Here is a 14,691-nt window from a genome sequence, read left to right as displayed (position 1 = left end):
TCTATACAAATACCAAGGGGAGTCTCTACATATCTTCCCACTTAGAAATTAGAATATCTTCTGTGAGTTTCTGTTTTGACTGAAGAAATTTCAAGCTACTGAAACCTTCTGTTATCAACTTCTCAACAGCTGGTCTTGTGTAACTAATAATAATAATAATCCTTGCATTTAATATAGCGCCTTATGTGATAAGGCATCGCAAAGCATTTCACAGAATCTACTGTAAAGTGAATTGACTACATATTTTTAACTTAATAGGTATTTTGATGCTCATTAATACAGTATCAACTAAATGTCAAGTCAGCTGAATTGGGCTGCATTGATTTTTTTNGTGATTTGGCTTTGGGTATGTTTAAATCAATGACTTTTTGGAATGTAAAATGCAAGTCTGTTACCCCACTCTGTTTGTGTATCAATTCTCCAAGCTATTTACAATTCAGCTGGTCCTGCTTCCTGTGGCTTGTGGCCGGGAAGTCTTGTGTCTGTATTGCATCCTGTGCTGGTGAGCAAGCTCATTATGTGGTAGAGTAGTTCACAAAACGGTACTGATTTTAAGACTAGTTTTTAAGGTGCAATATTTGCTTGATTTTTTTCAGAAAAATAGTATATGATTGGCATAGTTTGCCTACAAAATAGATATTACACTTTACAATAAATCTTATGAAGCGTTTGAGTAGTTTGTTAGGGAGGATGGTGGGAGGATCCAATTAATGGAGTTCAGTTCTGGTGACTTTTAGTAATTTAGTAATTCTTGTAATGTGCTATATTTACAATAATTCTTGCATTTGATATAGTGGCTATGATGATGATGTTTGTTTCACATGTAATTACTGTCAAGGGCAGTGACATTGTGCAGGCAAACAATTGGTACTAAAACTACTATGATTCTTTGTTGTGATTATGTCCTGTTGATATTCTGGAGTGAATTTTATAGCCTTGAAACATAAAAGCAACTGTGCATACACTGTTTTGCACAGATTAATGGTATATTGTACTTTATAACTAGTTTCCTGGAATATAAAAACAAACAAGTGCTGATGCTAATTGTACCTATTTTGGTCATTGCGTTCTGATTTGGAAGCATAATCTTAGATAGGATAACTGGTTTTGGAAGACATCCAGTATTAATTTACCAGCTAAAATGTTCACAGGTGGGTTATGGAAATGTGGAATTCACTGGCCCAAATGTCCATAGGTGCAGAATCAATTGGGATAGATGTGTTGGATTAACAGTAGTTAAAGACATGTGGGGATAAAAGTGGAAATACAATCAATGATCTGTAGTGATCGAATAAAATGTGCTGGGTGGGTGTTGGAGGTGCTGTAATTTAGATGAGAATTTAACTTAAGGTCCCACATTTTTGTTCAGTTGCTTGTTAAAAGATCCTATGGCACTTATTCAGAAAGTGAAGGGAGCTTCTCCTTGGTCCTGCCTGACATTCCACCAGATAAAGTCGGACATTTATTTCATGGCTATTTACGGGACATTGCTGAGTGCAAATAAGATGCCACATTTTCAAAATTGCTCCGCTACACTTTATAGTAAATCTTCCAAAGTGCTTCAAGGTATCCTCCCAAGGTCAAATGTGCTTTGTCAAATGTAAGGATTATTATCATCACAATAGTGGGAAATTGTACCTCCACCCTATATACACACCTTGATGTAGCTGCTGGTAGCCAGAATAAATGACCAACATTGCATCTAATTTTATTTTCCAATTGGGTTATTTGTGCTCCGAGAGATATCAGAATAATTTTGTTTGTTTCACAATGTTGGCTTTAACTGGTCTTAGGCCAGGAACTGGCAAAATTTCTTTCCAACGTTGGCAATGATCGTTGGGTCACCATTTGATGCAAGGAGGGCTTCTGTGGCTGTGGAACAACTTGTATTTATAATCCAGAAGTAGGAATGCTTCACAAGGATGTAGTTTGAGACTGAGCAAAGGGGAAGACGGAGGTAGCCATTGGCTTGTTCAACGAGGTGGGATTTGATGCAGGACAGAAGGAGAGTGAGACTGAGTGGTGGAAATAGGGAAATAATTTCAGGAAATAGTGTTGGAACTAAAGGTTCAATTACTAATGGTGGCATGGGTGGAGGAAATGCAACAAGCCCAAATTAGTTGAGCAGAGAGGGTGGGCAGAGGAATATGATAGGAGAATATCGGAGAGATAGAGGTGTCAAGAGAGTGAATGGATTTATAGTTTAGGGAAGGACCTTGAAATGGATCTGCTGAGAAATGAGCCAGTGGAAACTAGTGATGTGTTTTTGGAGATTGGTCTAGGTAAGGATGCAGGCCGTGGAGTTTTAGATGAGTTTCAACTTGTGAATGGTGGAGCTAGGAAGACCAGTGAAGAGTGCAGTGGAAAAATCTTAAGTGGAATGTGACGAAGGCATGAATAAATGTTTCCGTGGCATTGGGTGTGTGCACCATAAACAGGAAACCAATCAGTTAAAATCGGAAGTATCCATGGTACACCATGCTGAAGCACATTTTAGCTGCAGAAACAAGGCATCATTATAGAGGGTGTCAAGATTGCTAATCTGTGTGATGGGAGTGGGTGACATTTAACACAATTATTCTATGGGGGGGTAGGGGGAAATCTTTAAATACTATTGTCATTAGTTGGTCATTTGACAGGTGGATGGCAAGTACCAGGAACTCCTTGTGGGCTTTCTGGTGAGCAGCATTACCTAATTTTACTACCAAAACCATCAGTGGTTTCTGCATGTGGGGGCTTTCTGCACTGTTCCTTGTGCCCTCCGTTCCACCATCAGCGGTCACAGTTTCTGCCATATGCCCCAAAACTCTGGAACACTCCCTCAATCCCTCCGCCTTGCCCCCTCTTCCTCATTTTCAGATCGCATCTGAGGATCCTTCTCTTTGACCATGCTCACAGTCCCCTCCCTCTGGCTCAGCATTGTGCTCCACCATTGTCAAGATACTATGCTCCATGAGGGGCACTATATAAATGCAAGTTGTGGCTCCGTAATGTATATGTCTTCTAGCAGCTAAATTAATAGTAATGGGAAGAGAGCAGTCTCTCCATTTGTACGCCACCTACTATCTATTTGCCACCACAGGTGGAAGCTAAATGTGCTATTATGTTTCTAAAGGATTCTGTTATTTAGCAAATGAGTTTAAACTGTGCCAGATTGGCGTGAATGAAACTGGTGTCAAGATTACTAGTCTGCATGTTAGTTAAAATATGGTGTGAAATGATGGGCCTCCAGGACATCCCCTGTTAATCAGTATTTAATGTGTTCTTTTGTCCTGTTCAGAGACAGACATAGTCAAGTCCCATGGTTAATGAATATTTGCATTTATTTCCTGTTGAGCTTTTGTTGAGTTTACTCCTACCCTGCGGATGGCCCTTGGCTTGTTAAATCTTTGGTCTGTTGTGCATATAAAGCCATATCACTGGTTGAAGAGGTAGCATTCTTGGCATTCAATTATTGCTGCTTCCTGTAGGGGTAGGGCTGATAAAAGCTAATCATAAGAGGGTGGTGGGAAGGGGAAAAGAACAATGTGTTCGTAAATTGCTATTCACAAACAAAATATGAGCGATTTATGCTGCTTTCAGATTTGTGGCATTCTGTAACGTAGTGGTTAGGGTGTTCACCTCCCAAGCGAGAGGACCTGGGTTCAGTTGCTGGCAGGGAGAAACCTTAGGCAAGTTTCCTTCCTCCTCACGCCTCTGTATACCTCGCATTAAGTAGGAACCTGATTATTATTCATAGACTACTTCAGAATCTGTTCAAATCAAACTGTTTTCCAAATAACCCAAACTTTTGTCTGGATCTGCTTAGTTTGCTTTGAGTAATGTTATTCCTTCAGCCACTCTGCCCCCACCCTCTGGAACTCCATCCCACTGTCCCTCCGCCTACCCCAGCTCGGTTCCGAAACACTGGTTGTCCAGAGCCTTGGGACGTCTTCCCGACGTGAAAGGCGCTACACAAATGTAATTTTGTTCTTGTTGTTCCACACACCAGCAACAATACGGAAACTCCTTGAATTCAACCATGTCCATTTTAACTTGCATCTTTTTTTATTCTCAATATCCGTAACGTTACATTCACCTATATCTCAGTTGTTCAACATTTCTAAAGGACACCTCCCCTATCAGATGTATAGTACTGTCATCTATGGATGTACATGTTTTCCCAACCACACTGCAAATTGAAAGGTCCCTAGTTATTTCTTAGTTATTTCTTAGTCCTTCTTTCATTTTCCATTCTGATAAAATGTCAGACGATAATGTGCCAGATCAAAGTTTTTCGCCAACAAAAATGTAAACAGATGTTATGTTGTAGAGTACTCTACTGCCTGTGAAGTATCCTGCGACTATTGATGCTGGGGTTTTTCCCTATTTACACTGTGTGATTAGTTGATCGGAGCAGGAGTGATTCTGGATTATACTTAATTGGGGGAACCTTTGTGCTTTTGAGATGGCATGTGTTGAAGTTTGACAAAGACAGGATTGGGCTCAGCTGTACAGCGTGCCGAGAATGAATCTGTTGAAACTCGAATCTAAAGACTGGCTTGTATGTGAGACTCCAGAGGTACCTGTGACCTGCACTCCAGCAAAGTCATTGTTCAGGGGACGAGGAGGTGGAAGGCAACCTTTTTAGAAAACTTGTAGAATACGTCCAGTGTTTCTGTTTCATAAGTCCAGAAAGATGTTGTATTACGCAATCAAACTATTTAATCCTTTTACATATATATTAATTTTTTTGTAAGACAATTTGGTCTTTTCAAAAGCTGCATTATTGGTACCAAATGGCTATTCCGATCAGACATCAGGTTCGCTTTTCTGTAGTTTACATAACAGGTGGTGTTTTTGCTCATTATCTGGGCAATCTATTTGAGGTTCCATTATGCAGAGCAACCCTATTTTAAGCAGCTCAGTAGACCTTGGGTTTGCTTTTAACATGGGTGTCCTGTGGACTTTTTTATCGGAAGGGTGGTAGTCTTATTGTCTCAATATTGGTTGAGTTTTGGGCCATCAGGCTGCAGCCAGCTTTTTCCTTGGCACTTTGAACAGGAAGTGATTTCAGTGGTGACCTGCTGACCCAGACATTGGCCATTTTCATCGCACTTTGTTTTAATGCATTAGTCTGGGATATTGAGCACAGGTCACCAAGCTGTGATGTAGGGCTCTGCATTTTGCAGAACAAAGTTGACATGAAAGAATTCCCATCTCAAAAATGAACTCCAGGAACTAACAGTTTTGCTGGTGCATATTTACATAACTATTTATATAATACATGCATTTGCATCTCTTCTGCCTGTTTGGGGTGGATGAAAAGAGAAGGGAATTTATCCTGGTGTCCTGACCAACAATCCCTCAAATAAAATCGGTTGTTTGTTTCATGTCTGTTTGTGGGATATTGCCATGTGCAATGTCTTCTCCTACAAATGCAATCATTCCACTTCATGGCAAATCCTGTGAAGCGAATTGAGATGCCCTCCCAATGTAAAATGCCAAAGATTATCTTTTTTCAATTCCCCTGAATTTTTTTCAATCATAGTTTAATGGCCAAAATAATATTGTAAATGGGCTAACCCATAACATGCTTATCGAGAATGATGATCATTGAAAACTAAGTAAGGCATATTAGACTTTAGTCTTTCAGTTAGATTGTGTTTCCATCCATCCTTAAACTATTGCTTAATGATACAGTTTGTTAAGGAGTTTCACTGGGTTTTTATTTCAGATCCTGGAGTCAAACCAGTCAATAAAACCAGGATACTGAATAACAAAGATGACAACTACAGGTATGTTGTTAAGTAGTCTCAAAGTTTTCAGTACTTCTAAAGATGTTAGTGTTACATGTTTTAACACTTGGGTAAAATCAACAGGAGATGTGCATCCACTATGAGCAATGATTAGACCAGCTAGGTCTTGAGAGATGACTGAAGAGTCAAAGAGAGAGAAATGCAGAGTGAGTGAAGAGCTGGTACAGTGTGTGGTACACCAGTGCAGCATAATAATAATAATCCTTGCATTTGATATAGCGCTTTTCACGTCGGGAGGACGTCCCAAAGCGCTTCACAGAATATACTGTAAAGTGAATTGACTGTATATTTGTGGGTGAACGCGGCAGCCAATTGCGCACAGCAATGTCCCACAAACAGTCGTAGATTGAAAATGACCAATTTATTATTGTTTTTGGTTTTTGGAGGGATTATTATTAGGCGTGTGGAGTAAGGAAACTTGCCCAAGGTTTCGCTCTGCCTGGAATTGAACTCAGGTCTCTCGCTTGCAAAGCGAGTGCTCTAACCACTGAGCTACAGGACTCCAGCTACAGGATCTCCTGATGGAACATTTTTAACTTGGCCAATTTGTATCTTCTGTGATGTCCAATGATCTACAATGGGGCTTGTATTGAAGATTATTTTTTATTAATCTGTTTCATTCCAAGTAAAAGAAATCGGGACGAATCAACAGCTTAAATGTTTTGACGTGAAGTAAGGAAGAGTTTGGAGACCTGGAGAAAATAATGGATCTTTATCTAATTTTATTTTTAATCTCTCAACAGCTGATTTGATGGAGTTAGACATGGCTATGGAGCCTGATAGCAAAGCTCAGGTCAGTCACTGGCAACAACAGTCCTACCTGGACTCTGGAATTCACTCTGGTGCTACAACTACAGCCCCCTCTTTGAGTGGGAAAGGGAACCCAGAAGAGGAAGAGGTGGACACCAATCAGGTGCTTTACGAATGGGAGCAAAGCTACTCACAGTCTTTCACACCAGAGCAAGTAACTGGTGAGTCTATTTAAATGTTTTGATTGTATACTAACCGTGCTGTTACCAATAGTTATAGGCCTAGTGAAGTCAAATTTGTCAGTCTCTGTATGTGCATTGTTCCTGCATTTTATACGTTCCACCTACATTTCTCGTGCATCACCAGAACATAAAACTATAAAAAATGAATAAATTGTTGTATCTATCTATATTGACTTGTCTCTTTCCCCTATTTTGCCCCCTTTATCAGACATTGATGGACAATATGCTATGACTAGAGCACAGCGTGTTCGAGCTGCCATGTTTCCTGAAACACTGGATGAAGGGTTGCAGATCCCGTCAACACAGTTTGATGCAGCTCACCCAACCAATGTTCAGCGCTTGGCTGAACCTTCACAGATGCTGAAACACGCTGTTGTTAATCTAATCAACTATCAGGATGACGCTGAGTTAGCTACTCGTGCTATCCCAGAACTGACCAAACTGCTTAATGATGAGGACCAGGTAAATGAATGATTCGATTGTTTTATGTTCATGGTGCCATAGATTAGGTATACTGGAGAATATTAGATGTAATGCATCAATTTGCCTACTGCATAGTACAAATGTGAATAAAAACCGCTCGTGGCTGTGGTCAGGAGAGATTGTTGTAAGATGTCTCAAGTTCATTAGGATCCAGTGGGCTGAAACAATGCTCTGCAAGTGTGCACCACTGTTCTGGGTACTTGACCTTTTAGTACTGAATTGGGCCAAGCTACATATAATCAAAGAATGTGTGATTATATGTGGTTAAAGCAGCTACAGCATTTAATAGTGAACTAGAAGCTGAGGACTACTCCAGGTCTAGCACTTTTAATACTGATTTGTTTCTCTGTAGGTTGTTGTAAATAAGGCTGCTGTGATGGTTCATCAGCTGTCCAAAAAGGAAGCCTCTCGCCATGCCATTATGCGTTCCCCACAAATGGTATCTGCTATTGTCCGAACTATGCAGAATACCAATGATGTAGAGACTGCACGTTGCACTGCTGGCACTCTACATAATCTGTCCCATCATCGTGAAGGGTTGCTGGCTATTTTTAAATCCGGAGGTATCCCTGCCCTGGTGAAAATGCTTGGGTAACGTATTCAATAATTTTTTTGTGTATTCTTGTTCTGTAACTCCAGTTATAATTTTTTTGCTGTTTGCTCCAAGCGTTTGAAACCTATTTTTCAGGTTTCAATTTGTCTACATACTCTGACTACTGGGGTACGAAGGCTATAAATTGAAGCACCGCAATGTGCTTGAATTCATAATCTAGACTGTCGCAACACTGCTCTGTTGGATGCTATCTTTAGGTTAGATGTTAAGGCAAGGTCCCATCTACTTGTTTCCTATGGACAAGGATCCCAAGACACTTTTGAAATGGGGAAAGGGAGATTTTCACAGTGGCCTGACCAATGATCTCACAGATAATTGATCATTGTTCTCTGTGTCACTTTACTGGCTGCTGTGTTTGTCTACAAAATGTCACACGAGCATGTGATCGTAATTACCTATGAAGTGCTTTGAGAGATTTTGAAATAAGATAATGTAAAATGCTATGGCTGTTGATCAGTATCATGGCATGTTATACCCAGAGGGATGATACTGGTTTTCCAAAAAGGGATCTTCTGCTCTGTCACTACTGGAGTTGCTGCTGCAAGGGAGAGGTATCAAGAGAGCATTGGATTTTTGATGGATTTGAATTGAGACTGAATTTAAGAATTTTTCTTGATTCTACACAATCTTAAAATTTAAAGACCAGGTGAGAATTTTAGGCCTCAGTTCTTGGGGTAATTTTCATTGCACAAGATATTTGCACCATGTTATTTCATACTTCTGCAATACCAACACTTTACACTCTTCCTATTACAGGATTTTGCTGTCCAGACCCTAGCTGCAACCATGCTTTCTCATAATACATTTCAGCTGCAGATTGCTTTCTGTGGGAAGAAATATTTCCTAATTGCTGTCTGTCCCAATTTTCAAAAATAACCTGAACCCATGTCTTCTTGTGCTGTTGCCTTGGTGTGGCTGAAAGTATTGTGCACAATATATTGTGGACTATCACTGGAAATTACTGGAAGCATGGGAATGTGATATGGGAATTCTTGAAAAGGAAAAAGAAAATATGAATCTACAGATTTCGCTGCCCTTTTCCCCAGTTTTTAATATGTCATCTTTAGGTGGCTCTAAAGTCAGTTTTTCTTTAAAGTGGACCATCACTTAACAGAATTTAAGATTTGTTCTTTTTACTTTTTCCCCTTCTTAAAGCACTGAACTCATACTGGGTTCCACCAGGCATTTTGTGACATATGGTTTAAGTGGTTCTTAATCTGTTAAATCTAGACAATTCTGCAAGCTCTTCAAACATATTCACTTTTGTTAGTTGTGTATTGGGAACCATATATGCATGTGGTTTCCTATCCCTTCCTGCACTTTTGGCCCTGAGGCAATTTATGCCCCGACTGAGATCAGCAAAAAGCACTGGAAATAAAATATGAAACATACTGGGTGCATATCGTTCAGTTTCAATACAGGTAGTACTGGAATTTTGTTTTGCTGTTTGCTTCCCCACCTTCGAAAGTGATGATTCTTACTATGTTGCATGTGCCTTTTCCCACTGGGGCAGGCTGCTAGACTTGTGGTATTTAACCAATTAATTGAGTTATTTATTCACATTGTTTTGCAGGTCTCCAGTGGACTCTGTTCTGTTCTATGCTATAACGACCCTTCACAACCTCCTGTTACACCAGGAAGGAGCTAAGATGGCCGTACGCCTGGCTGGTGGCTTGCAGAAAATGGTTGCTTTGCTAAATAAAACCAATGTCAAATTCCTGGCCATCACAACAGATTGCCTGCAAATATTGGCGTATGGCAACCAAGAGAGCAAGGTGAGTGACATTGACCGACAGAAAGAACAACAACTTTTATTTATATAACAGCCTGCACCTGGGTCACATCACTAGGCATCCACTCTTTTGTCAGGGTGAAAAAAAAGTTCTCTTTTCGCTGTTCTTATGGTGGTCTTATAACTATGTCCCCAAGTCACTTAATTCCCCTATTAATGGAAATAAGTTCTTCCTATTTACCCTGTCAAAACCTTCATAATTTTATATACTTTTATCAGTTTTCTCCCTGCCCCCCCCAACCTTTTCTGCTCCCAATGAAACCAGACCCAGCTTCCCCAGTCTCTCCTCATAACTGTAGCTCTTCATCCCAAAATCATTCTCATAAACCTCTTCTGTAGCCCCTCTAAGATCTTAACATGTTTCCTTAAGTCAGGTGCCTAAAACTAGATGCACTATAGTTGTGGCCGAACTTAGCATTATTGCTTTACATTTGTACCACTTTTACTTTTGGACTTTACCCCCTTGTGTATAAAACCCAGTATGCTATTAGCTTTCTTTACAGCCTTTGCCACATGCGATTCCAGTTTCAATGACTTCCAAATCCATTTTCTCATCAGTTCCTTACCATTCAATATATATTCCCTATTTTTTTTACCGAAATGAATCTTAATTTTATGCTTTTAAAAGTAATATTAAAATATATTAAAAGTAATGGCGCAAACTTAAATTTCTTGTTTTGCAGCTGATCATTCTGGCAAGTGGAGGGCCCCAGGCTCTGGTTAACATTATGAGGACCTATACTTATGAGAAACTACTATGGACAACCAGCCGTGTGCTCAAAGTGCTGTCTGTGTGCTCCAGTAACAAACCTGCAATAGTGGAAGCTGGTGAGTACTCAGTGTTTTGGGCGATTATCTCAATTCTGTTTAGGCAGACCAACTAACCAGTCTACTTTTATATTCCTTTTCAGGTGGTATGCAGGCCCTTGGACTGCACCTCACTGACCCAAGTCAACGACTTGTTCAGAATTGTCTTTGGACTCTGAGAAATCTTTCAGATGCTGCTACTAAGCAGGTAAGGTTTTAACTTATTAAACCTTGAGAAGGAAAAAAAATACAATTTACATTTATATAGCGCCTTTCATGTCAGGAAGACATCTCAAAACACTGTAGCACTGGTTGGGCACCTAAACTGGGAGGTGGGGGAGGAGATGATTGAAAGCGTGTTTTTTAAGGAGGGAATAGAATTCATTGTGTTAACTCCAAATAAAAACCTATGTAATTGGTAAATGTTTAAACTGAATTGTTAAAAATGATTGTAGAATCATTAACTGGCACAATACATTTTACATAAGTGATTAAATATCCTGTTCTGTCTTTAATTTCAGTCTTCAATCATATGGGGCATTAAACAATAAATACTGAGCAAGTTATAAATTGACGCTCTCTGACTATCTATTCATTATAAATTAACGCTCTCTTATTATCCGTCTCACTCTATCCTCTGCTTTCTCACCCTCTCTCCCTCTGTTTGTAATCCTGCATTTTAGACTTTTTTAAAAAACAAACTACTGCTGTATTACTTTAGTAAATCACAGACCTAGTAACATGCACATAGCTGAATATTTTTTTTCCAGTATAACATCCCTGAATTATTGGAGCCTGATTGTATATATCCAGTGTTCTACTGTATATGCTTTTGATGTTTATCTGATATCAATTATTGAAAAATGCTGAAGTCATGTTTCATTAAGTACGATGAATATATTGAGGCATGTTTAACTTCTTTCATTGCATTTTAGGAGGGAATGGAAGGTCTTCTTGGAACTCTCGTCCAGCTTTTGGGCTCAGATGATATTAACGTTGTTACATGTGCAGCTGGTATACTTTCTAACCTGACGTGTAACAACTACAAGAACAAGATGATGGTCTGTCAGGTTGGTGGTATCGAGGCTTTGGTTCGCACTGTCCTCAGAGCTGGTGACAGAGAAGATATCACTGAACCTGCCATTTGTGCCCTTCGTCATTTGACCAGCAGACATCAAGATGCAGAGATGGCTCAAAACGCTGTGCGTCTTCACTATGGGCTGCCTGTTGTGGTTAAACTGCTTCATCCTCCATCTCACTGGCCTTTGATCAAGGTAAAGAAAGTGTCCTTCATGTACTCCTATACTAATGTCTCATCTGAAGGATGGCACCTCCAACAATGCATATTTTTCCCCCACCCCCTCCCTCCCCAGCATTACATTAGATTGTCAGCCTGGGCAGTCTAAACCCACACGATTCTGACCCAGAAGGCTACCAACCAGGCTGACATATAAAATGACAATTTTTAGGCTGAAAATTGCACATTATGCCCATTAAAGTTTACTTACTGCAAGATTTTGAAAAACTACTTTAGTTGCTCTTTTATCATTGCATCATTATTAGTAGTTAAAAATAAGGTATCTCTCATGCATTAATAAATGTATTACTTTTTTTAGGCTACTGTTGGTCTCATTCGTAATCTGGCCTTGTGTCCAGCTAACCATGCCCCACTTCGTGAGCAAGGTGCCATTCCAAGACTGGTTCAGCTGTTGGTTAGAGCCCACCAAGATACCCAACGCCGCACTTCAATGGGAGGCACACAGCAGCAATTTGTGGTAAGCTCAGTCTGCAATATAATAACTTGCATTTATAAAGTACCTTTCATGTAAACGCACTTTGCAAAATATAATTGATGAAACATGAAAGTGCAATCTAGGCAAATGCCTGAACAGCTAATATGCAAAAGTTTATATACAGGAAAATTTTGTGTTTGCAATGTAGAATAGAAATTTGTACTGTATACAGATTCAAATGTGTCTTGTTTTGTAGGAGGGCGTTCGAATGGAAGAGATAGTGGAAGGCTGCACTGGTGCTCTTCATATCCTTGCGCGTGATGTCCACAACCGGATTGTTATCAGAGGACTTAATACCATTCCACTGTTTGTCCAGGTGGGTTTTATTTTTAAAAATGCATTTTTAAAATTCTAATGTAATTAACTTCTGATGTGGTACTGTTACAATTGTGCCAGGTGCCCATTTTCCTTTCCCAAAGTGCTCATTCTTCTGAACTGAGTTCAATGTTCTGACAGAGGCAAGACTGCTACCAATTGAGCCAGACTCAAAAATACTTTTGCTTTTTGGAATGCTGGTGTCTTTTATGCAGCAAGAAAAGAGCTTCCTTCTTGTACCAGAACTAAACTGTCATTTTGAATTCTTTAAAATAAATTGTCAGTAATGGCCAACGTATTCGAAAATCAACAATGTTAATTTTATGGATGGTTTAATAATACAACAATTTGCACTTATATAGCAAGGGTAGAATCTCAGAGCATTTAAATCAAGGTCATAGTAATAATGCTTGTTTTGACCTCAGCACTATTGATTCCCATGAGCATTGTTTGTATGTCACATTGAATAATAGTTTTTAGATGAAATAGTTTTGATATTTGCTAATAATTTCTTACCCTTTTCTCTTGGCAGTTATTGTATTCTCCCATTGAGAACATCCAAAGGGTGGCTGCTGGTGTGCTGTGTGAGTTAGCTCAGGATAAGGAGGCAGCCGAGGCTATTGAGGCGGAAGGCGCCACAGCTCCTTTGACTGAACTGCTGCACTCCAGAAATGAAGGTGTTGGTAAGTAACATACACAGAAACTGTTTAGGTTGGGTAGATGCTGGATTATGCAATTTCTCTTTGGCTGTGATGTACTCCTTTCTACAAAGGCCTTTTAGGAGCGAATAACTGGGATATGTTGAAAACCACCTTGAATTTTATCATTTGCAGATTGCTGTTGTGCCGTTCTGTGCTTAGAAAAATGCCATTAAGTCCCGCAACCCAATAATGAATCGTGCCCATTGAAGTCTTGCATTGATGATGACTTCCTAAATTTGGTCCTGGGAAATATTCATAGTGCTGGGAAATTTATGATTTATACTGCAAGTAATCATTAATATACTGAATTAGCCGCAGTACCGAATTAAAGCCTGATTTGTAACATTGTTTTAGAGTTGGTTATATAATTCAAGATTTATGTCTATTTCCATTTGTTATTTCTGCTGGTTTCCTACTGGTCAAATTGCTTATTCAACCTGATTTCATATTGCGTTGTATGTCCCAAATGTGTGGTTTTGAATTCTTTAATGGTGACCTTTTTAATGTAATGGATAGAATAGAGGTTTTTAAAAATAAAATCTTCAATTTGTGTGTGTTTAGCTACCTATGCTGCAGCAGTACTCTTCCGTATGTCTGAAGATAAGCCACAAGATTATAAGAAACGTCTATCTGTTGAACTAACAAGTTCGTTGTTCAGAACTGAGCCTATGGCGTGGAATGAGGTAAGCTTACAAATGGGCACCGCGCAAATCAGATGACTAGATAGTACTCATCTGCTTATCTTGGGATTGCGGGTGGGGGTGGTTCTGATGACAAAGTGGATGAAGATATCTTTGGTGTAGCTTTACACCGCACAAACCAGAAGTTTCCAGGCTTGATTCACAGTCTGCTGAGTAAGCTGTTTAAATTTGGAGAAATAGTATCAGTATTACAATTAACTTTAGCCTTCGAGTACCATATTAAATTTGCTGGCAAGGCTCACTCAGGAAAGTGGTACTTTCACAGCTACAGTTTGATGCTTTCAAAAGAGGAGGGAGGAAATTGGCAAAACAAAAAAGGAAATCTGTTAATAATAATAATTGCATTTGATGTAGCGCCTTGTCATGTCTTCGAGGCGTCTCAAAGTGCTTCACAGAATATACTGTAAAGTGTAGTGACTATGTTTTGTGGGCGAAATGCGGCAGCCAATTGAATACGTTTTAACTAGAAACAAATGTTAAGAAACTACAGTAGTTCAATCAGCATAGCACCCAAAAGATAAAATAAGTTGCAGTTTTAGAGATCACTCTGCATCCGATCTGAAACTGAGCTGGGGGGAAATTTGTATATAAGATAGAGGTCAATTCCACCAGCCCACCCGTTTCATTTCTTAATGGTTAAAATATTAAACAGATTTTGAGCATTTTTAGTTTTTCTTATTAAAATAAATCTCAAGA

At 39.4% G+C, this 14,691-nt stretch overlaps 1 protein-coding gene across 2 annotated transcripts in view; it reads left to right on the top strand.

Annotated features, from left to right (window-relative positions):
* ctnnb1 (catenin (cadherin-associated protein), beta 1) overlaps positions 1 to 14,691 on the top strand; it is a 29,559-nt gene that overhangs the window by 11,526 nt on the left and 3,342 nt on the right. For both annotated transcript variants that reach the window (XM_007901670.2, XM_007901672.2), the window contains 12 exons: positions 5,717 to 5,777; positions 6,542 to 6,769; positions 6,999 to 7,252; positions 7,626 to 7,864; positions 9,460 to 9,661; positions 10,362 to 10,506; positions 10,590 to 10,693; positions 11,421 to 11,759; positions 12,102 to 12,260; positions 12,475 to 12,594; positions 13,126 to 13,276; positions 13,856 to 13,977. In XM_007901670.2, the coding sequence (XP_007899861.1) occupies positions 5,765 to 5,777; positions 6,542 to 6,769; positions 6,999 to 7,252; positions 7,626 to 7,864; positions 9,460 to 9,661; positions 10,362 to 10,506; positions 10,590 to 10,693; positions 11,421 to 11,759; positions 12,102 to 12,260; positions 12,475 to 12,594; positions 13,126 to 13,276; positions 13,856 to 13,977 (2,076 nt within the window). In that variant the 5' untranslated portion in view covers positions 5,717 to 5,764. The remainder of the gene's footprint in view (positions 1 to 5,716; positions 5,778 to 6,541; positions 6,770 to 6,998; positions 7,253 to 7,625; positions 7,865 to 9,459; positions 9,662 to 10,361; positions 10,507 to 10,589; positions 10,694 to 11,420; positions 11,760 to 12,101; positions 12,261 to 12,474; positions 12,595 to 13,125; positions 13,277 to 13,855; positions 13,978 to 14,691) is intronic.

The sequence above is a fragment of the Callorhinchus milii genome, unplaced genomic scaffold (assembly GCF_018977255.1).
Source record: "Callorhinchus milii isolate IMCB2004 unplaced genomic scaffold, IMCB_Cmil_1.0 Scaffold2, whole genome shotgun sequence".
Classification (NCBI taxonomy): domain Eukaryota; kingdom Metazoa; phylum Chordata; class Chondrichthyes; order Chimaeriformes; family Callorhinchidae; genus Callorhinchus; species Callorhinchus milii.
Note: the sequence above shows the minus strand (reverse complement) of the source record. Positions and strands in the feature narration are given on the sequence as shown.